Here is a 21,648-nt window from a genome sequence, read left to right on the forward strand (position 1 = left end):
ATCTTCCCCGACAGGGCAACCCCCCGTCCCTCTTCTTCGGGGGTGTCTCCTCGGCCCATTTCCCCCCCCCTCCCCCCCCCCCCCCCCCCCCCAGCCCCGGGGCTTGTCACTGACCTGCACCCCCCTGAGAGCCTCTTCAGCGTAAAGCTTTATTTTCTTAACTCGCAGTTTGACAGCTAGAGGCGTGAGGGGAACAGAACAGACTTCAGCTCTTCAGTGCTCTTACTTTTATTTGAATTAGATCTGTTTATTCATTAATTAATTTATTTATTTACTTTGCTGATGTAAACTGTATAGTGAAAAGCTGAGCCTTTGAATTTTAGGGGCGTAGGAAAGTTCTCCTCCTTACCCCTGCTTTTACAAAATTTTGGCTAGCACACCAAGAAACTGGAAAACTTGGAACAGCTAATAGTTCCCACAAGGCAACATGTCCATAAGATGTGCTGTAACTAAAAAAATACCCAGGAGTGACCATTTTTTGCCTGAATCTTATGAAATTTGCGAGTATTAAAGCTGTGACAAACACTTATTCTACAGGTCGTGTATCCACCACATGCTGAGCAGATGCAATCCCGTACTCGCATTTAGGTGATGCATATGTTAAGTTTAGCTGGCTGTGAGCCCACCTGCTCTGAGCTGTATTATGTGCTTGCAGAATAGATACTGTAGTAAATAACATACCGTAGATTCTTGATTCTAAGGCCTCTTTGTTCTCTATTCAATAGTTGAGTGTCTGGCACTTGAGCACAGATTCAACAGGGTAGATTTAGACTGGACATTAGGAATAAATTCTTCACAGAAAGTGGTCAGACACTGGAATAGGCTGCCCAGGGAGGTGGTTGAGTCGCCATCCTTGGATGAGTTTAAGAGTCGTTTAGATGTGGTGCTGGGGGTGGAGTAGGGAAGAACTTTGTAGAGTAGGGTAGATGGTTGGACTCAATGATCCCACCAAGGGTCTTTTCCAACCTAGATGATTCTATGATGATTCAAAAAGGTGTTACCATACTTCATACGCAGCTAGTTGAAGTTAGCCAACACGCAATGTCAAACTGTAGGGTAGCCAAACCCGTTGTGGAAGGTCACAACTTGCTCCTGGCATTCCTATTTCCTGGAATCCTTTTCATAGTGTGGCTGCACAGATTGCTGTCTGGTCCTGCACTTGGGTCACAACAACCCCAGGCAGCGCTACAGGCTTGGGGATGAATGGCTGGAGAGTGTTGGTAGACTGTTGGCAGGCTGTTGGCTGACCATGAGCCAGCAGTGTGCCCAGGTGGCCAAGAAGGCCAACAATATTTTGGCCTGTATCAGAAGTAATGTGGTGAGTAGGACTCGGGAGATGATCGTGCCCCTGTACTCGGCACTGGTGAGGCTGCACCTTGAATACTTTCATTGTTCAGTTGAACTGAACTACATTGAATACTGAGTTGTTCAGTTTTGGGCCCCTTACCATGAAAAAGACATTGAGGTGCTGGAGCACGTTCGGATAAAGGCAGTGAAGCTGGTGAAGGGTCTAGAGCACGAGTCTTATGAGGAGAGGCTGAGGTAGCTGGGATTGTTTAACCTGGAGAAAAGAAGGCTGAGAGAAGACCTTATCACTTGCTACAACTACCTGAAAGGAGGGTGTAAAAAGGTGGGTGGCGGTCTCTTCTCCCAAGTTACAATTGATAGCATGAGAGGAAACAGCCTCAAGTTATGCCAGGGGAGGTTTAGGATGGATATTAGGAAAAATTTTTTCACTGAAAGGGTTATCAGACATTGGAATGGGCTGCCCAGGGAGGTGGTTGAGGCACCATCCCTGGAGGTGTTCAAAAGACAGGTTGATGTAGTGCTGGGAGGTATGGTTTAGTGATGGTGATGCTTCTTGTTTGTTGTGTGGGTGTCTATTTTTGTCAGTTAGGTTGACGGTTGGACAAGATGATCTTTAAAGTCCCTTCCAACCTAGAAGATTCTGTGATATTAGGAAAATTGTCACACTGAAAGGGTTGTCAAGCATTGAAACAGGCTGCTCAGGGAAGTGGTGAAGTCACTATCCCTGGAGGTATTTAAAAGACATGTAGATGTGGAACTTAGGGACATGATTTAATGGTGGACTTGGTAGCGCTAGGCTAATGGACTTGATGATCCTAAAGGTCCTTTCTGATCTGAATGATTCTGTTCTAGTCTATCTATGTTGACTTGTTCACGCCTAACTCTTCCTGTAATACATCTTCAATATACTTTTATTAATTAAGTTAGTTTTGTGTCAGAACACAGAAAACTTCCTTAACCCCTTTGAATTCTCTGTAATTCACTCTTAGATATAGGTTGTTACCTTTTCTGTGTTTGGACTACTTAGGGTGCCATACTTCTACATGTCACCTGAATTATGTTTCTGATCTCTTGTGCGCTTGTCAAATGTGGATGAAATTGGCCATTAGAATCAGTCAACTCAAGTCATCTAGATTGTATTAGCCTAATTTTCCTCAGTGCAAAAGGACTAAAAATATGTTCCAGGTTGGACCCTTCTAATCAATGCAACATATTGATCTGTCACAGCAGATATGCTAATCTGAAAAAGAATTTGATGCCCTGACAAACCTTGAGGTGAAATTGGATTGCTGGTTGACAAAGTTGACATCGTTAAGATGTAGTTCTTTTTTTCTTTTTTTTTCTTTTTCCTTCCAAAGAAAATTCTTATTTAGCAGGAGGGAAATCTCTCTTTTTAAAGCCACTTTGTCTAGAGGGGGGAGAAAGAGTCTTTGGGCTAAACAGTTATAGCAGTTGATTTCAATCAAACGTGATCTTGAAGTACTGCCTTTCTGAATAAACTAGCTTCTCAGAAAAGTGAATGAGTTGCAAGTCCTCAGTTCTGTCGATTCTCTTACAGAATTATTAAAAAAATTTCTTTTAAGGAGTCACAGTTAATTTTGAAGTGCATACCAGCTTGGCTTGTTCAGCAGGTCCAAGGTTTTGGAAGAGTTGGACCCTTAAGAGGGTAAAAGGTATGCTATGGTACTTCAGCTCTTAGATTCACCCTTGAGGGTTAGGGCTTGGTAAAAAGAAGAAATAAATTGAAGGACGGTAGAGATTATACCTGTTTTCTGTGTAAAAATAGACTGAGCAGGAAACTTTTGAAATCTGTTGGGGGGGTGGGGTAAAAGCATTTGCTTGCCACTTCATCTCCTTGATATTTTTTTTTTCCTTAGAAGTGTTTGGAAATCATGAAAGTGAGTGCTAGATCACATGGCTTCCAGTTGCGTTTTACGGGAACTATATCTTGTAGACACTAGGCTTCAATTACTAGCTCAAGTTAGAGGTGTTTCAGTTAACTTCAGTATACCATTGATGTGTCTTCAGTGACTTTCAGGTTATGTTTTTGATTAAGTTCTTTATGAAATTTATGTGAGTCAAGAAGGCTTTCTTGTTTGCACCAATCTGTTAAAACTAGACAAATTAACACTTGCATTTAACGGTGTCTGTAAATCAAAGAAAGATGTAGTTAAGAGCAAAAGCACTTCCATTTCTCTGGCACAGAGCAGAAAGGTAAGACCGATCTGTGTCAATATCTTTAATTACGAAGTGACTGAATTATTGCTGCAGTTACGCTGCAGTGTAAGACCTTGAATCTAAATTAGTCTTTTAAAGAAATGATTGCTGAACAGATGTTGCCTAAAACACTTTATTGCAGCTTTGTAAAATTGTAAATTCCTCATGCTGTTATTTTTGTTGGCATGAATTAACACTGTGGGTTATGAAATTAAATTTTAGTGCTGTGTTCTAGCACTTTCTTATATAATCTTACCTGTAAGCACCAATTTTGAGTTTAACTCATCAATGTCTAAAGAATATCACTGTGTAGAAACTGTCATGTTAAGATAATTTTGCCCCTGATTGCTTTTCAGAGTGCTTTCCAAGCAACAGAGTGTGTGTGATAAAGCTATTAAATAAATGCTGAAGAAGTATATTGGAAATTAAAAGTAGGAAATGCTGTGGGGTTATACAGCAGTTTCTAATTGGCGCTTACAGACTAAGGTAGCAAAATTACTGAGGGAGTATTGTGACAAAGGAGATCCTGAAGTAGTAGCATCCACTGTAATCATCCAATTTATGTGTCTCTAACTGAGTCTACAGGTTTCCTTGCAATCCCTGCTTCAGTCTTCTGGTTGTGCTTCTGCTGGAGAATAGCCTTTGGGGATAAAACAGCTAGTGTTGAATTTTTTTTGATAGAATTAATGGCAGCGTGTGATGAGTTCTTTCTCGCTTTGTAATTTAGAAAGGTACGGAGGGGATTGTGTGATTATATGTACATCCTTAGTCTTCGTTTATCTGCTTTCAGCATTCAGGCTTAAGTTGGCCAGTTCTAAAACTCATTGCATCTTGCTTAAACTCTCACTTTTTTTCCCCCTTTTTTTCCCCCTTGTTTCTCATAGCTACATGTAACTTTAAGCTCCTCTTAATGTATCAAAGAAGCTATACGTGTGTGTGGTGGTTGAGAGGTGGGGTGGGTTATATGTGGTGTTCTGTATTTTCTTCTGCAAGGAAGGCAAAAATGAAGATCCAAAAAGGGTTTAGATATCAGGCTGAGGGATTTCTCATTTTTTGTAAATTGAAATACTTCAGTGTGGTGAAAGGCCTGCATGTGGAAATTCTTGTTTAGCTGCCTGAGAGCCTGTAACTTTGCATGCCTAAAAATCCTCTCATAAGGGCAGAGATGTATTGCACAAGATCTGGGTGTTTGTCGTATCTTCTAATGCCACTTATGCTCAACAAATCAGACTTTGTCTGCCTCTCGGACATACTAACAATGTCCATCCCTGCCAGGCATGATCTGAGGTCACGTACCAAGCGTGCTGTTTTCATTCAGAAACTTGGATGAGCAACATCACTCTGTGCTTATGTGTTAGTGAAAAGAGCAGTTGTGGAGAATGGAGATGCTGCCCCTTTTGGTAGGGTGCCCAAACTTTTAGATGATACAGACTATCCCCTCTATTGCAGTAGGGTATTCCCTTCCAGGCTGCACTGAGCTGTGGTGCTCGTGGAAAAAACACTCAATACATGAGACCGGAGTCCCGTGTGAGGAGATGGTGTTCTCCTGCATTCTGGTCCTGTTTGCTTGGTCTGCTTGTACTGGGTTAGATTGCATGTGCATATTTATAAACAAAATTCTAAGAGACATAAATGTAATGACACAAAAGATCAAACTAGTACTGTTGAGCCAATTAAGTGGCATTTGTCATTTCTTTGCTTCATTTTACTGTCTCTACCCAGAGTTGACTGGAGTGATTATATAGACAATAACTCTACTTGTTAAACTCTGTCTTGCAGATTAACTTTCAGTATGTGCTACCGTTTGGATATGCAACATAAGATCATCCCCTTCTGTATGACAATAAGACTTTTTTTTTTTTTTTTTTTTTTTTAATAAAAAACAAGGAAAGGAACGTGAATTAATCACAGGGCAGGATGTAAGCGGGTTTTTAAAGCAAAAGGCAGAGCCACATGGGTCCCTGGAGTTGCAAAAATTTTTTTTTTTTTTTTTTTTTTTTTTTTAATGTGAATATATATGAAACCAAATAGTACTTGGTTTACTTTCCCTGGCTGGGTAGTGCAGAAGTTGCATCATACATGGCTTTGTCATATGTGACTTTTTCAGGAGACACAGTGCTTTTTCTGTTCTGTGAGAAGTCGTCTTGTTGCTCTGCATGTGATGTGAACCTCAGCTGTTGGGTCCTATTGTATCTTTCAGTTTCCATCTAAGACTGTCTCTGTCTTTGCTATTTTGAGATCGGGCCTTTTGACAGCTTGTCAAGAACACTGTACCATACACTGAATGTATGTGTATATCCTGTGGCCAGTGAAATAAGTTGTTTAGCAGTATGTCTGAGGGACTTAATCTTCAGTAGAGGGTAATTCCATGTCAGATTGCTCACTTTCTTCAGTAATGATACATCTCTATACTACTTTTTTATTGTGATTTAGCTATAACTGAACTGCTTCTGTTCAATTGCTAAACAAAATGATCTCTTTCTCTGTGTCCCAGACTGAAACGTTACTTTGGAAAATGTAAATTCAAAATGTTAGTTGTTTATAAATGTGTTTGTACAACTGAACACTAAGCAATGGTGATGCTTCTGCTTTTCCAACTGTAGGTGTTACTGATAAATCTGGACTTCTAAAGCATCCTAATAGACTCCTTAATTGCTTCATGGTTTTGTATCTCTTCAACTAGAAAACATGATGTCAATGTAATTAAAATATTGTTAATTTGTTTTTTAATTTTGCATATGTTTTCTACATAACAAACAGAGTAGAGGACTGCTTGTACATAGCTCCTATGTTCTCAAAAGCAATTGTTTTATTATTCTGGAGTAGTTCATGGAAGGTACAGAACAGCATATTAGTATTTTCATCCACTACAAAGCAGTATTCTGTAAGCTTGTATCATGTTTTTAGCAGTAAGTGAATATTACAGGAATATTACTTAAACCAGATCTAATTACTTGCAGGCCTATGTTTAACGCAACTTATTCATCTGAGCAGAACATGTCTTCTGTGAACTGATATATCCAGGCCTGAAAATAGAAATATGTTCCTGTGGTGGTAAAGCACGCCAACCTCTACTTAACTGTGGTCTAATTATTTTTTTTCCTATGATTAGAAATGTGTGTGTTTTGTTTGTTTGGCCAGGCAAGAATAACAATATGCTCCTGTTCATGAGTCACAGCATACCTCTAAATTTAATGCCATTAATCCAGTGTGATAAGATTTTTGTTAAGACCTCATGTCATGTTCAACATCTGTCTATCCTTGAATGCTACAGAGGACCAGAAAAGTTGACAACTGGTTTTACGTTGTACAGCCTTGCCAGAAGAGAAGGGCTTGGTGAGGGAGAAGGAAAAAGATGACCCCAGTTCACATGTTTTAATCAGCTCCTCTAGTTAAAAGCTTCTCTGGCTGAGAAGTATGGTAACATGAAGTTCACAGAATAAGTCTTTTGAGATGTCTTAGTGCAAGTCATCCAGCCCTTTAATCTTAGAGTGCTAAAAGATCCAGACATTAGGCTGTAGTTCGCATGGGGTTTCTGCTTCTTTATAAAGGAATATCCAAACGCAATGTTACCAGTGTTGATGGCTGAGTGCTGGTTGAGTAGGTTCACTTCCTTGTAGCAGTTACTTTTGAGTCCGACCCCACAACATTGTCTGAAAGAGGTCTTATGTTTGTATTTTTATACTCCTGTACTGTAGGTAGCCAGTAGGCTGAAGATTTTGGAGACTCATATCTGTATATTGAGTTTCTTATACCATTATGGTGTCCTTAACTGGTTCCATGGTAGTCTTTTTTCACTGGTTAGTCAGATGACCTGGGTCAGCGAGGCGTTATGACATACAAAATGGGGAACTCTTCACTACTTACCACAGTAAATTCCAGTGCTGAATTTAACAGCTTAATAGAAAGGCACAATATTGGCTGGAGCTATCCCATTAACTTTTGACTTTTTCATAGCACAAAACCTGAATCTGAAAAATATTGCCTTGATTCCATGGATGATGACGATGTCTTGAACAGAGCAGTTGCAGAACATCCAACACCTGTTCCTAAGTGGAAATGAATCTGGTGTTGTGCTGCCTGTGTTTATTTAGTGGAATGTACGTGATTTTGACAGGAATCTTGAACTTCCACTTCAAAGTATGTAATGCAGATTTTCATTCTAAGCAGATTACTCAGTCTCCTATCATGTCAGAGGAGCTTCACAATGGTATCTGTACATTGCTTAAGGCTTAGTGGTTTAAGTTGTGTGTATGAGAAAGGAATAATTTTTATGTTCTTTGCTACCAAGTTGCAGTGTAAAACCATATGTTAGTGTTTCCTCCTGCTATTTTGATCACTTAAGGATAGAGGTATTATATCAACAACTTCATAAATGTAAAGTTATGAGCTCTTGCAAAGGACAGAAATTAATGCTTATGCTGTCCTTGTAGCTATTTAGCAGAATGGAAAGAACAAGTCATAAAACCCCACTGTGTACTGCAAAAGTCAGATCTATCCCTGCAGCAGGAGAACACCAACGAGATCTTAATTCTCCTGACAGGATTCAAATATTTTCACTTTGTTGTTGTTTTCATTCATTGGAAATCCTCATCTGTTAGAACATGGAATGGGTTTGTCATAAAAGTTCAGTGCTGACCTAGGTCAAATCTTTTTTTATTATTGGTGGTAGAGCTCACATTACGTCACTGAGTACTGAGTGTTCCCTCACACTTCACTTGCTTTTTGTTTTGTTTTTTTTTTTTTAATTTCATAGCCATTCATCAGGTGCTTCTTTCTCAGTTTCTTGGCAATACTCAGAGAAAAGCTGTAATGGGATAGTATTTGACCTAACACAAACTGTTTTTCTATTCTGAGGGAAGAGCCAGAGAAGTCATAACCAATGCTATCTAAGTATTGTTGACTTGTTGAAGACAAAGCAAGAGTTTCCAAATCTGATTAATTCATATATAGCCATTTGCTACAGTTACTGTAGCTGCTGTGGAGCTTTGCACACCAGGCAGTGAGGTGAGCCTAAGAATAGGATGAGAGTTTTTCACTAAGTATGTGACTTCACATCCTTCCCACTTCCCTGCCAAGTCTGTTCTTGGTCTCTTCATAAAAACTATAAATGGGATCCCTGCAGCACTGACTCACTAGTTGACAATGTTCTTCAGTGCTGCTCTTTGGTTTTGTGCAAGAGCTGCGTGTCCTAGCACTTGCTGTGTTTGCCAATGGATGTTACTACTAATAAATGCTGATGTCAGTTTCTACTCATAACTTCATGCTCTGCTTGCCACATAGTCGTTGCTTGAGAGCAGTCAACAGTCTTAGTTGTTGGAGTGTTGCAGCTTGGCAGATAGTTTTGAAATGTTGAGGAACTCCATCTTCTTCTGTTGAGTTTAAAATCTCTGGACAGATTTCTTGGTGGTGTCCCTACAGGCATTTCGAGGAGACACAATTCTAATAGCTGAATTACAAGCAGGTCTTCACTCTAGTATATTTAGCTATAAAATATATAATAAAATACAACTTGTTTCAAGATATGCTTGGTTTATATTCTTCTGGCATTATTCTCTTGAAGGATCAGATTACAGATAATTTTTTTTTTAATCTACACTATATTCCTTGTATAACTTACAGTGCACTGTAAGCCAACAAAGTGTAACTTGCCAAGAAATTATTACTTCATTTCAAGTCACAGCACTTTCACTGAATTCAGTGAAATTCAGTGAAAGTGCTGTGATTCATTACTGTTTAACTTGGACCTTATTTTGAATAGCAGTAACTATAACTGACACTTGCTTTTTTGTTTGGGTTTTTTGTTGTTTTTTTAATTGCACAACTGTGACATGACTGGTTTCCTGTTTGATTTACAGCACTTAAATATCAAGACACTGACAGATGATGTGGTAAGACAACTTAAGTTTTGCTTTGGCTTTGCTAAGCGAATAACCTTATTGCTAATGCAATAGAAATAACCTTATTGATACAAGAAACAGTCTTAATCGTGGAGTTAATTTGCAAACTCTCACTAAACTGTTAATTTTCTGTACCATACTCAGTGCAAGTAGCAAAAATCTATGGATGGCTTTGAAGTGTGCTCTAATCATGGGTAAATGAGCTTAACACTAGTAATTGTGCCAGTCCACGTGTGGTATTATTAAGATACCTGTGATTGCATGTTTAATATTAAAGTTCCTTAGGCTGCATGGCTAACTTAAAATACCATATTTAACAAACTAACAGTTGCTTGTAAAAATTATTAATGCTTGCTTCACACATCTCTTTCTTCACTAGCAGATAAGGCTCTGTATCACAAAGCAGATTTTTTTCTGCATGTTGAAGTTGCCTATTTCATTGTCTGTACTATTCTTCTGTAGGTAAACATAGTTTTTCTTAAAGTGGATCGTTCTATAGTGTCTTTGATTTTCTCTGGGAAGTAATATTCTGTAGGCATCTAAAGATCAGCTGTTATGACTTCAGTGCTATACAGAGTTCTTGCTGAAGTACTTCTGTGTATAACAGAGCTTAAGTGTAGAGAGTTTTACATTGAACAATGTGCAACACACTTGTGCTTAGAACCTCTGCTGTTCCTACCTTAGGATCCAATGATCTTGTTATTGTTGATAAGGTGTGCAAACTTAGTGTTGACCATAATGCCTCCACCTATCATTCCTAGACTGATTTAAATCACCTGCTATTTCACCAGCTGGAAATGATTACTAAGAAATTTGAATCCTAGGGGTTGATAGTACAACTTTGATTCTATAAACTTGTGCTTTATCTCAGAGATCTGAGGAAATGTTCATGGTTTTCTCAAAGCGGAAGTGTTTTTTGGTAACCAGAATTTAATTTTGGTAGTATTAAGTGAGGATTATAGTCTGCATATGTTAGATCTTGCTGTTTATTTGTTTGGGTTAGTGGGGTTTTTTGTTTGTTTGTTGAAGACGCTAGCTTGCTGCCCTGTTGCACTTCTCATTTCCTTAGCCTATTGGACTTGTCTAACTTATAGAGAGAGTTCGGCAGAGAAGAACCTGATGAAATTCAACAAGGCCAAGTGTAGGGTGCTGCACCTGGGGAGAAATAACCCCCTGTACCAGTACAGGTTGGGGGCTGACCTGCTGGAGACCAGCTCTCAGGAAAAAGACCTGGGAGTCCTGGTAGACAACGGGATGGCCAGGAGCCAGCAATGTGCCCTTGTGGCCAAGAAGGCCAATGGCTTCCTGGGATATGTTAGGAAGAGTGTGGCTATCAGGTCAAGGGAGGTTATCCTGCCTCTACTCTGCCCTGGTGAGGCCCCATCTGGAATACTGTGTCCAGTTCTGGGCTCCCCAGTTCAAGAGGTACAGGAACTCCTGGACAGGGCACAGCAGAGGACCAGAAAGATGATCTGGGGCCTGGAGCATCACTCTTATGAGGAAAGGCTGAGGGACTTGGGTCTTTTTAGTCTGGAGAAGAGAAGTTCGATGGGGGATCTGATCAATGCCTATAAATACTTAAAAGAGTGGGTGTCAAGAGGAAGGGGCCAGTCTTTTTTTCAGTGGTGCCCAGGGCTAAGACAAGAGGAAATGGGCACAGACTTGTGCATAGAAAGCTCCATCTAAACATGAGGAGGAACTTCTTTACTTTGAGGGTGGCAGAGCACTGGAACAGGCTGCCCAGGGAGCTGGTGGAGTCTCCTTCTCTGGAGACATTGCAAACCCACCTGGACGCATTCCTGTGTAACCTGTTTTAGGTGGACCTGCTTTGTCAGGGGCGTTGGACTAGATGATCTCCAGAGGTCCCTTCCAACCCCATATCATTCTGTGATTCTGTAATGGTACCCACTGTAAGTCAGCAGGTTTATTGTATTTGTTGGAATAAGGACTGCTCTGTAGTAAGCAGTCTTCTTCCTTGTTTCCTAAATTTCTTGGAGCATACTGTAGGCCCCTTCACAGACTAAAGAAACATCACCTGCAAAGTTGTACCAAATAATCCGTATATTTCATATATAATGTATTTGTTTTTAGATGAAAATGATAGCTGTTTCGTAAAAGGCTAACAGTTATCAAAAATCACAAACATTGCAGGGGCGTAAGCTTTTAAAGTGTAAATTTTGTTCACTTGCAACTTCATCTTGGAACAAGAGTGTGCTTTCCGACTTACACTTTTTGTCCCTTTAGGTGAGTTTTCTGTTGGTTCAGTCTTTCTGTGTCTTTTTCTGGTAAACAGCTAATAACGCTAAGTATCTGACTTCTAGGCACCTTAAAAGCCACTCAGTGGCTTTTTGACATTTCATACCAAGCATATAAACTGGCAAAGGTATTTTCTTCAAATTCCTTTTGTGACAAGAAGGAAAACTATAGTAAGAAAAGATTAAGAAATTGAAGGTTTAAACCCACTCAATTTTGTAGCTTTCAATGAAACAATATATTTTGTTTCTTCTCATGGGCAATCGTTTGCATGTTAACTTGCTCTCTGCTGCATTATGCTTTATAAAATATTTATTTTTTATTGCTCCCGGTCTGTTTCTTAAAAATACAGTGTTGTATAATGGTAACCAGGAACTTTTTTTATTTAGGTAAGTTAGCAACACTTAGGGTCTAAAATGCAGACTGCTTTTCAATGTTTGAATTGTATTGGATTATTCCTAAGGTGCTGATGAACTGTCTACTTTTAGTGATGAATTCCTGTTACGTTCAGAAACACTTTTTTTTTTTTTAATACATAATCAACACGTACTGCTTTTATCTTGTTTGTTTAAACTATGAGGACAGGAATCTTATTCATATTCCACAAAGGAATGGCAAGTGGGTATCTGAGAAATTAGCTGCCTGCAAGATCACTGTGCAAGCATTCCACTGTGGAATGTCTCAAGTGTTCCACATTACAAACAAATGGTTTGTAAGGTTCACAAAGATTAAAAAACCTGCTTATTAACAGAATTTTCTTTAAAAAAAAAATTGTCTATCTTATGTAGACAAAATTGAAGTGTATGCTAAAATACCTTATAACATAAATTTATGTTGACTGATTTCATAGCAACGGCTGTAAAGATAAGAAAGGCTTTATACAGGATTCAGAGTGAAATATGTTCTATGTGTTGAAGATGAGACTGTGCACAGGCCTAAACTCTGTAACTTTTAATTTTCTGCCATTAGTTAAATGATTTGTTCCCAAGAAAGGTAAAATCATCTCTAGGAGATTGAGCGAATTAGGAATAAGAAATCATCTAATGAAAGGGATTCTGTGTGTCTGGTTTATTCAAGTCTCTCTCTTACTAAAAGCTCTACTGCTACCAGTGGAATTTCTCATATAGGAAGAACTTAATCTTGTAGAGTAATTTGGCTGTCAAAGAAAATATAATTTTTTTGATCTTCTGGAGCTTCGAAGAAGAAAAGGATGTTAAGAGGTCTTTGACTCAGAATCATTGGAAAAAACTTCTTTGATCTTACGTGAAGTGAGGGAAAATAGTGATTTGCTTTTACTTCCAAAGATACTGAAATATATTGATGCAACCCGTATTCTCCTGTGTGTTCCCCATCCTCTACGAATAATAATTATCTCAAATGAAGACATAGGAAGGAGAATATGATGTTGAACAAATCCTGTGTTGTTAGTGTTCGACTTATTCTTTGTCGTTTGTCTACATCAGGGTGTTAGAGCATACTTTCATGACTGAGCTGTTGGCTTCTGTGACTAAAATGACTGGCACAAATGTCTGCGAGATTGAGCTATGCTTTAGTACTTGAGCAGACTTTTTCAGATGTGAAATTGGCTTTACTGAGTACATAAATAGTGGGCAGTCAAAAACATGTGAACTTGAAAATTGAGGGTGGCAGGACTTTTTGTCCTACAGATCTAAAACACAGAGTGAGAAGGACACCTAGAGAAAGAGCAAAGCTGCAAGCAATGCTCTTTATGCCCTTAGCCAGGAAATGAAGGTTGAGTACCTGTATATTTCCTATCAGAACTCTAATAAATTGTGCCTGGTGATCATCATCAGTGTCTTGATAGTCTATATGTGTGTTTCTTCTTGAGAATGGAAGTGGGAAGGGGAAGAAAGAAGAGTGGTGAGTACTTCTACTAATGCAGTTCTGGCTAAAACAGGACAATGTCATCCTGTCTCTTCATAATGAGGTGCTACCTCATTTGTAGCAAACAACACATTTTGTGTAGTCAGGACTTTTCTCTGATATTGGGTTGCCTACTCTTCTAGAATAAAGATTTTCCTGTAGTGCAGTGACCTCCATCTAGTAATATATACTCCATGAACTTGTCTTCTGTGGAAGGTTTACTGTTCATGTGGTGAAGAAAACAAAGATCCACCCCAATGGTTACTTTTTAGCGTTTTGATCTGAAGCCTTCATGTTAATTTTCCTCTTGAGGAACATCCCAGGGCTTTGTGCAGGGATTTGGGACGGTAACAGAGAATAATATTTTACCACTTCTGTCTTATGAAATCGGTGTAGATTGATGTACTTTGTGCAGCTGGAGAAATGGAATATGGAGAGATACAGTGGTGGTTTTCATTCTTGTTTCAAGGGCATCAAAGCTCATGGCTTTAACCTTAATGTGAGAGGAGTTTGCATGACTTGATTTATGTGATTTACGTGTTCCAGGCATCATTGTTCTTTGTGCTAAATCAAAGTGCAGGAATCACAGACCTAGTGCCAGAAACCTCAGATGCACATGGTATGGTGTAGCTGTTGAGTCGGTATGTTAGCTTGGGTCCAGACTGATGCACGTCGTGTCTAATCTGGTAAGCTCTGTCTCCAAGAATAAAAAAGAAAGGAAAAGTCAAAGAATCAAAGGCTGTGGTGAATGAAGGAACTTTAGTTCTTTATTTTCTGTTTCAGTATATCATGAAGTGTATCTTCCACGGCAAGGCCATTTTTTCTGTGCTACTGCTTATCCTTGAAAAAGGATAGCTTTTTTGTGAATACTTGGAAGATATTTTTTTTTCATGAATTCAGATAACGTTACAGCTATAAACTCCTTTTGCTGTGGGTTATGACAGGCCCACTTTAATATCCTGCATAAACCTAACTAATTCTTCCATCTGCTACCTGCTAATTTAGTACAGCTGCTGTTTTTTTCTAAATGGTGAGGTCCCATCACTGCAGTAAATGTAGCCTAAACAGTGTTTATAAAGAAATATAGCTTATGTTCATAGTGTTTGTGTACTTAACAAAATTTAGGTTGCTCAGCCAGTGATGAGATATTGGATTAGGTCCACCACTTAAAGTATGGTTAGCATCCCTTCTTAGATAAAATCCTCTTGGCTAGACACGTAGAGGGCGTGCATGGTAACTTTGAACTCTGGAGATCTACAAGATGTTGCTCCAAATATGGGCAATAGGAAACATACTTTATAAGCAAAGTCAAAAATAAATTTGTAGTCTCATTTTACGAATCTCATCTGTATACAATAAACAGCTGTTGTTAAGTTGTATCGATACCAACGTTCATAGTCCAAATTATCTCAGTAAATGTCTCATTTAACACTGTTGGAACTTGTTCTACAAAAACCTCCTAGTATTTTTTATTTTTTTGGCATTGTTCTTAGTGTTCTATTGCCTATTTGGGTCTGAGGGCTTCAGTCTGAATATGGTGAAGAAAGGTAAGACCCAGATGATGTAAACTTCTGTCCTTGATGTAGGTAAGCTCTGCTGCTAAAACGTTTCCCTTATTCCCTACCCACTTCCTCTCTGTGATCGTAAATAAGACCGGTCACGCTAATTGGTTCAGCTTCACTTTCTGGTTCCCAGAACATTCACAAAGCAGAGATATTAGTGGAATATGATTGAGAATTTATTGTGGTATTTGGTTTTTACATTTCTTTCAAATTCAACAATATAAAGCAATTAAAACTCTGCTTTTAAATAGAGCATCTGTGTTGATACGAATGATACTGAATTTATTGGCTGACAAGGCATCCTGCATATGTCAGTTTTGTGTTAAACCTGACCTTCAGTTATTAACAACTGTAAAGTTGATTAGTCCTATGACAGTCCTCTTAGCAAGTCTTGTTCCCTCGGTAGTAGCCAATGCCATCAGGTTTTTCCATGGGTGTCCCAGTCTCATCTGACTGATTGTCCTCTGTGCCTGAGAATGGCTGTGATTCAATGCCTAAAGTGAAGCACTGGCAGAACTAGGGAATTCTTTCAGTGACCATGAACATGGTTACAACATGTACATGTTGGATTTTATTTTTGAGGAATTTCTTAATATAGCAATACAAGATCTGATGTGTTAATTAAGGGGGAGGGGAGGAGGACGATAATGACAACACACACACGAGGGAGGCAGGACAGCAGGAAAGTAATATCTTAGATTCCTGCATGCATAGTAGCTCTGCTAGGAAGTGATGCCTTGATAAGGTGTTGAGCCAGCAATTAGTGTAGCAATTGCTGGCAATCCATTGATTCCTATGTTATCAAGTGTCTAAGTTCAATAGGCACCACAGCCTTACAGAGAATGGTATAAGAAATCTCCACTAAGATCAAAATGAGAGCACAAATAGATGTGCCTTCTAGGGACCTGATCAGAAAGTGTGATGAGCCAGAAGGTTTTTATTGTGGATCTCTTTGTAACTTTGATTTTCAGGTTCATGATGTGTGCATAAAACCACTTTGTTATTTCATAGGCTCTTAGTGGAATAACAGCGTATGAAATAAGAACCAAATAAAACTTTGCCATTCATCTTGTGATGGTTGCTTCATTTTGGCTCTTACAGCTATTTTTCTTGCTATCAGTGATTCAAATTCTGTTACTCAATTTGCAGTCAGTCCGAAATCAGCTCTGAGGAGGTGAATGCTGCTTGTCTAGACTTGTAATTTTATCTCTTTCCTCAGTAGTATGTATCATAACTTGCTATATATTTTCAGAATGTCTAGAATACCATTAGTAGTTTCAAACAGTGAAGGAGATCAATGTATAATGCTTTATAGCAAGCTTGTGGGTTTTAAGGTTGTTTGAACTAGATGATCTTAAGGGTCTATGAATGATTCTAGTAATTTAAGTAGCAAAAATTGTTCATATGCTGAGAAAATCTGATCTTACTGGCAAGGTGGCTGTGAATGTGTGAGCCCTGTTGGGTTAAAAATAAATCTCCTTCTGTGAGGGAAGGAAAATGGAAGGGGGAAACCCAGCAGAGGTGAGGCTGCTGTAGCTCCATGTTCTCCAGGTCTAACCAGCAGCGAGGCTGAGGCACCTGCATGAAGACACACGTGCAACATGTATGTATACGCATGGCAGGCCACACACATCAACACAAACAGCATGGGTGTCAGTCATCCTGTCATCTTTGGCTCATAAGGATGAAGATCCATTAGTGGGAAACATGTACAATGTGAATCCCTCCAGTAGGTGAGTTCACGAGCTCTCTACCTGGTCTGGACCCCAGATCCCAGACTTCCCAGTGGCTGGCACCTGGGTCTCGTGAGACCCTGAGGCTGCAGGCTGACTCCAGTTGCTGATAAAGACCTTCTTGCTGACATGCAGACAGACACATGTGTGCATGGGCACAAACACACACAAAGGTCTTTGGCAGCTGGTGGGTCTCCCCTGATGCCTCTCATAAGCAACTCCTCTTGTGGCCTGGGCTTTAGAAAGAGAGACGCGTGCACACAGACAAAAATCTCCACCAGTTCTCCTCACTCCAGTAGAAGTGAACTCCCCCAGTGTCCACCCCTTACACATAGACACAGTTGTGTTCTCCACCCCTGAGCCTGTGGTCTCTCTGGCAGCTGTCCAGAACTTCCCTTATCCCTCTTCTAGCAAGCTTCTCCTGTCCACTTCCCTTAAAGATAGGTATCCCCCTGCTCCTAGGCCACTTCACCTTCTCACTGGCTAGTCCAGCTTGACAGTTGCTAGGGATCACTCACTCATTCTGTTTTCTGGCTCCATGGTCACAACTGAGGTCCTGCTCAGGTTGCTGGTACTGAAGTTCACTCACTCTAGTCTCTCTAGCTGCTGGTCTGTGGTCCCTGTGTCTCGTGGTTTGACCCTGTTGCTTACACATGGGCCTCCATACACACGTGTGCACAAAGTAGAGCATCTCGCCAAGGAAAATAGTTGCAAATAACATGTAATGAGGTAGGACATACTGTGCTGGTTGGCTACAGGGCATGGCCAGACAAGCGTACTAACTAGCCAAGTATTTACACACAACTGGCCCTATTTATCCTTTTATCTTCTTATTTTCCCTTGCTTGTTCATCTCCAAATCATTGAAATCTATCCTTTTTCCTTACATCCCTTAAACGTTTCAAAACAAGTCTTGCACAATCCCAAAATGTTTTTCCCCTTCATCCCATAATGTGTCTTATACCCCTAAGCAGTAACACCTGATAGGTGCTCTGGAGAGCTGATAGTGTTGACGTGGGGTGAGAGTCAGACCTGGACCACAGGGCAGAGGCTTTGCTGGGATATCCTTGTGAGGAGCTGGACACCATGTCCCTTCCTCTGAATCAATAATCTGTGTTCCTCCCACCTGCTATTCTGCCTCTGTGTTCATCTGGGCTTGTGAAGATAAGCCTTTGATGGGCTAATTGTTCCTGTGATGAGTTTGGGAAGAGATACAGAGTATTATTTGGGTTCCACCACCCACCATTGTCTTTCTGTGCTATTTTTGTGTGCAGAGGAGCTTTTAGCACATAGCCTTGAGAGGCAGTCCTTTCCTTTAGTCTTCATCCCGCTGCAGGCATCTCCTTTCCTCTTGTCCTTCCTACAGATAATGGGCATTGAAGCAAACTTTAGATACGTCCTACCTGTGGCAGTTGCTTTCTTTCAAGTAATTTTTTTAATGTGGCTGTGTTTGAAAATATTCATTAGAAATTAAATCCCTGTGGGATTTGAATCTTGCTCTGACTATACAAATTTTGAAATAAGCAGTTGCTTTTTCTTCTACTACTAGTAATAAAAAAAACCACAGTTCAGATCTCTTTGGCACTGCATGCACCATTTTTTAATATATTTGAAGTCATGTGAGAACTTCATTGTTTGCTCACATATCTTGTCTGCTAAGTGATTACTGAGAAAACTTCTCCCTGTGCAGATGCTGTCACCACGGGTACTGTGTGGATGCAGTAACTTGCTTTGCACCTCATACACTATCAGGGCTTGTCGGTAAGGTCTGGCTGCCATACTTCTGAGGCTGTAGTTTCAGAGGTTTGTGATGGAGCACAGCAGTGGAAGAAATGCTACTGTAAGACATTTTAAACTTTATTACAGTAAAAGGGGGCCCTAGTGAAGTTTCTGTCTCTATCGTGATAGAGAAAGCTCCCTCAGAATGTTCAGGCTGATAAATGTAATACGCTGCAGAAAAGCGGTCTCATGGTAACTCATGTTCAAGTATTGACTATGGTTTACTTTTCACTGTGTTTTGCTTCTGATGTTAAGATTTTGTTTCAGTTGCATTGCCATTTTTGTCTTGTGAAGAATGCAAACCGGTAGAATAAAGAACATGGCTTTATAGATGTTCTAGTCTCTGGTAGTAAGAGGCATAAAGGCATAAAATATATGCAAACACATCTTGGCTTTAAATTGAAGCCTATGAGAAAAGACTCTTCACGCCTTTCATGCTGGGGGATCTCATCTTTGGAATGAGAACTGTGTGAGTGATATCTTCAATAGCTCTCTGCTGTCCTAGTTAATTTTTATCTTTTCCTTCCTCTTCTCTCCCACCTTAAAATAACCAAAACCAACCAGATCAAAACCCCTGCCTTCTGACCAGAAATGACTTAGGACTGTCTCAGTTATTTTTTCATAGAATCATAGAATCGTCTAGGTTGGAAGAGAGCCTTGGGATCATCGAGTCCAACCATCTACCCTACTCTACAAAGTCATCCCCTACACCATGTCCCTTAGCACTGCATCTAAACGGCCCTTAAACACAGCCAGGGATGGTGACTCCACCACCTCCCTGGGCAGCCTGTTCCAATGCCCTATCACTCTTTCGGTGAAAAATTCTTTCCTAATGTTCAATCTAAACATACCCTGTTGAAGCTTGAAGCCATTCCCTCTCGTTCTGTCACTAATGACCTGTGAGAAGAGACCAGCACCAACCTCTCTACAGTAATTATTTTTGCGAATAAAAGAGCAGTGTATGTGTTATTTCTAGAATTAGGCTTGCCTTTGGATAGGAAACTTTTCCTACCTTCAATGTTTTTTTCCTTTAGAGAGTCACCTTTTTTTTTAGTTACTTTCATTTCTCCTTTCAATATCACATAATTTTTAAACTTAGTACTACTATTCAGCTTATATTGTGCAGTTAAATTGTTTTACAATTTAGAAGATAGTAGTTTTTAATGAATATTTCTGCGGTATTTTTGTACTCGGTATTTAATTATTTTACTATTGTTTCTTTTTATGTTATGTATCTGAAGTATAGTTTTCCCCATCTTTGGTAACACTGTGCTATGATGATAGGAATAGACTGTACTTTGAAATAATGACCTGGTTAGAGATTCCCTGTTATGTTTTTGTTTAGTGTATTAAAAAAATAAATAAATCTAGCTTTCTCCTTTGGATGCCCAGAAGTATTTAACTGCACTCTTAGTTTCTTCTCACTCCTTATTGCCTTTGTACTTTTAACTCTGGATAATCTACTCTGACTTCCATCAGTGCATCAAAACAGATACTAGTCTGGAGAATTTCAGAGAGACTTTACTGTGGAAATACTTAGTATTAAGACCATATGAAGTACTGTTTATTGTTTGGTTAATTTTAATGTTGGCCCTATGAAGACCTTAAGGGGAAAGTTTGTCCCTTTAAAAAAAGCTATTGTCCAAAAGCACTGTTCCTGTATGGATCTGTTTGTATTTATTGGTAAAATAAATATAAAAAGAGGGCAGGCATCTTTAGAAAAGACAGAAGGTCGAACCTTCTTTAAACTACAGTGACAGTTTGTATCAAAGCTAACTTCAAATATTCCCCATTGGTTAGCCTGATTTAAAATGTTTTTCATGTAAGGTGGAAGACTATTGAACTATATTTTTGTCGTTTCCTCCTGTATGCACTTGGATCGCCAGCAGCATCAGTGCTAGATTTCATTACAACCAAGCAATGAAATTTCTATTCTGTCTTCATAGTGCTTTCTGTGGACCATGAAATTATTCGCATGTATGGAATATTGAGAGGTATTAACTTTTTGAAGCATTATCAGTGTATAATTCAGAAGAGAAGTCTATGTAGAATACCCACACTGTGCTGCTGTGCAGGCCTTGTGAATTTCCTTTTTTTAATCTATGGAAATCTTATTTTTAGGCTGTGTTGCTTTAAATTACTTAAAGTGATTTGTTTGACACATGTTTAAATGTGCTTATAATCCTAGTATCTCACTTTGTCTTACATGTTCTGCCTGATCAAATGTATTCCAAGAGTGTGCTTCCCTCCTCTAGAATAACTGGTATAGAACTTGGTGAATACGTGGAATATGAATTTTATGACCTAATCTGTAATGCTGCAAAAATCTACTATACACATTCAAGAGGAGCTTAAAAACAAAGCTTAAAATAAAAATGTGAACAAGTGAAAGGAAGTGAAACACACTTTTTTTCAAGGATGAACTGGCCCTCATCCCTGGACTGGAGCTGCCTGTTCCCAGGGGAGCAAGAGGAGCTCTGGGACTTTCATGGCGGAGACTGGGGTGGTTCTGCCTGGCCAGAACTGCTATTGCTGCTGCTGTGTGGAGCAGAGGAAGGGAGAGGGGACACTTGGGGAATATAGACTGTAAGGAAGGGACTGAGATCTTTCAGGAGGGATGGGTAAGGGGTGTAGAGCACGCTTCTCTTAAACCTAATTATTCCATTCTCTGCTGATTAAACCATGGGCTTAATTCTGTTATTTCAGCCAAAGTGTCTTACCTGTGCCCCTGGTTAAATTCTACGTATGAAGAGTCTTCAAATATAATGGTTTGCTGCTTAGGTTACACTCTTGGTAGGGAACAGCGGGGCATGGAGAAGCTACTGGCTAACTTCTTCTTTGCAGAGGGTGTGCTGCCTCTCATCAGTGTTCTGTGAAAGCCATTGTTTGAGGAGAAAAATCTCATATAATGTGATTTTTTTTTTTTTTTTTTTTTTTTTTAAAATTTCATTTTTTTTTTTTTAAAAAAAAAAAAAAAAAAAAAAAAAAAAGTTCTAGGAAAAATATTAAACCC

At 39.4% G+C, this 21,648-nt stretch overlaps 1 protein-coding gene across 2 annotated transcripts in view; it reads left to right on the forward strand.

The window, feature by feature from the left end:
- The window catches only part of DIAPH3 (diaphanous related formin 3), a 234,753-nt gene that overhangs the window by 859 nt on the left and 212,246 nt on the right, over positions 1-21,648 (forward strand). The window contains exon 2 of one of the 2 annotated variants that reach the window (XM_014965690.1): positions 9,384-9,416. The exons of the other annotated variant lie outside the window; for it this stretch is intronic. Coding sequence (XP_014821176.1) covers positions 9,384-9,416 — 33 coding nt within the window. The remainder of the gene's footprint in view (positions 1-9,383; positions 9,417-21,648) is intronic. 2 annotated transcript variants of the gene reach the window in all.

Source organism: Calidris pugnax, unplaced genomic scaffold, assembly GCF_001431845.1.
Source record: "Calidris pugnax isolate Ruff unplaced genomic scaffold, ASM143184v1 scaffold20, whole genome shotgun sequence".
Lineage (NCBI taxonomy): Eukaryota > Metazoa > Chordata > Aves > Charadriiformes > Scolopacidae > Calidris > Calidris pugnax.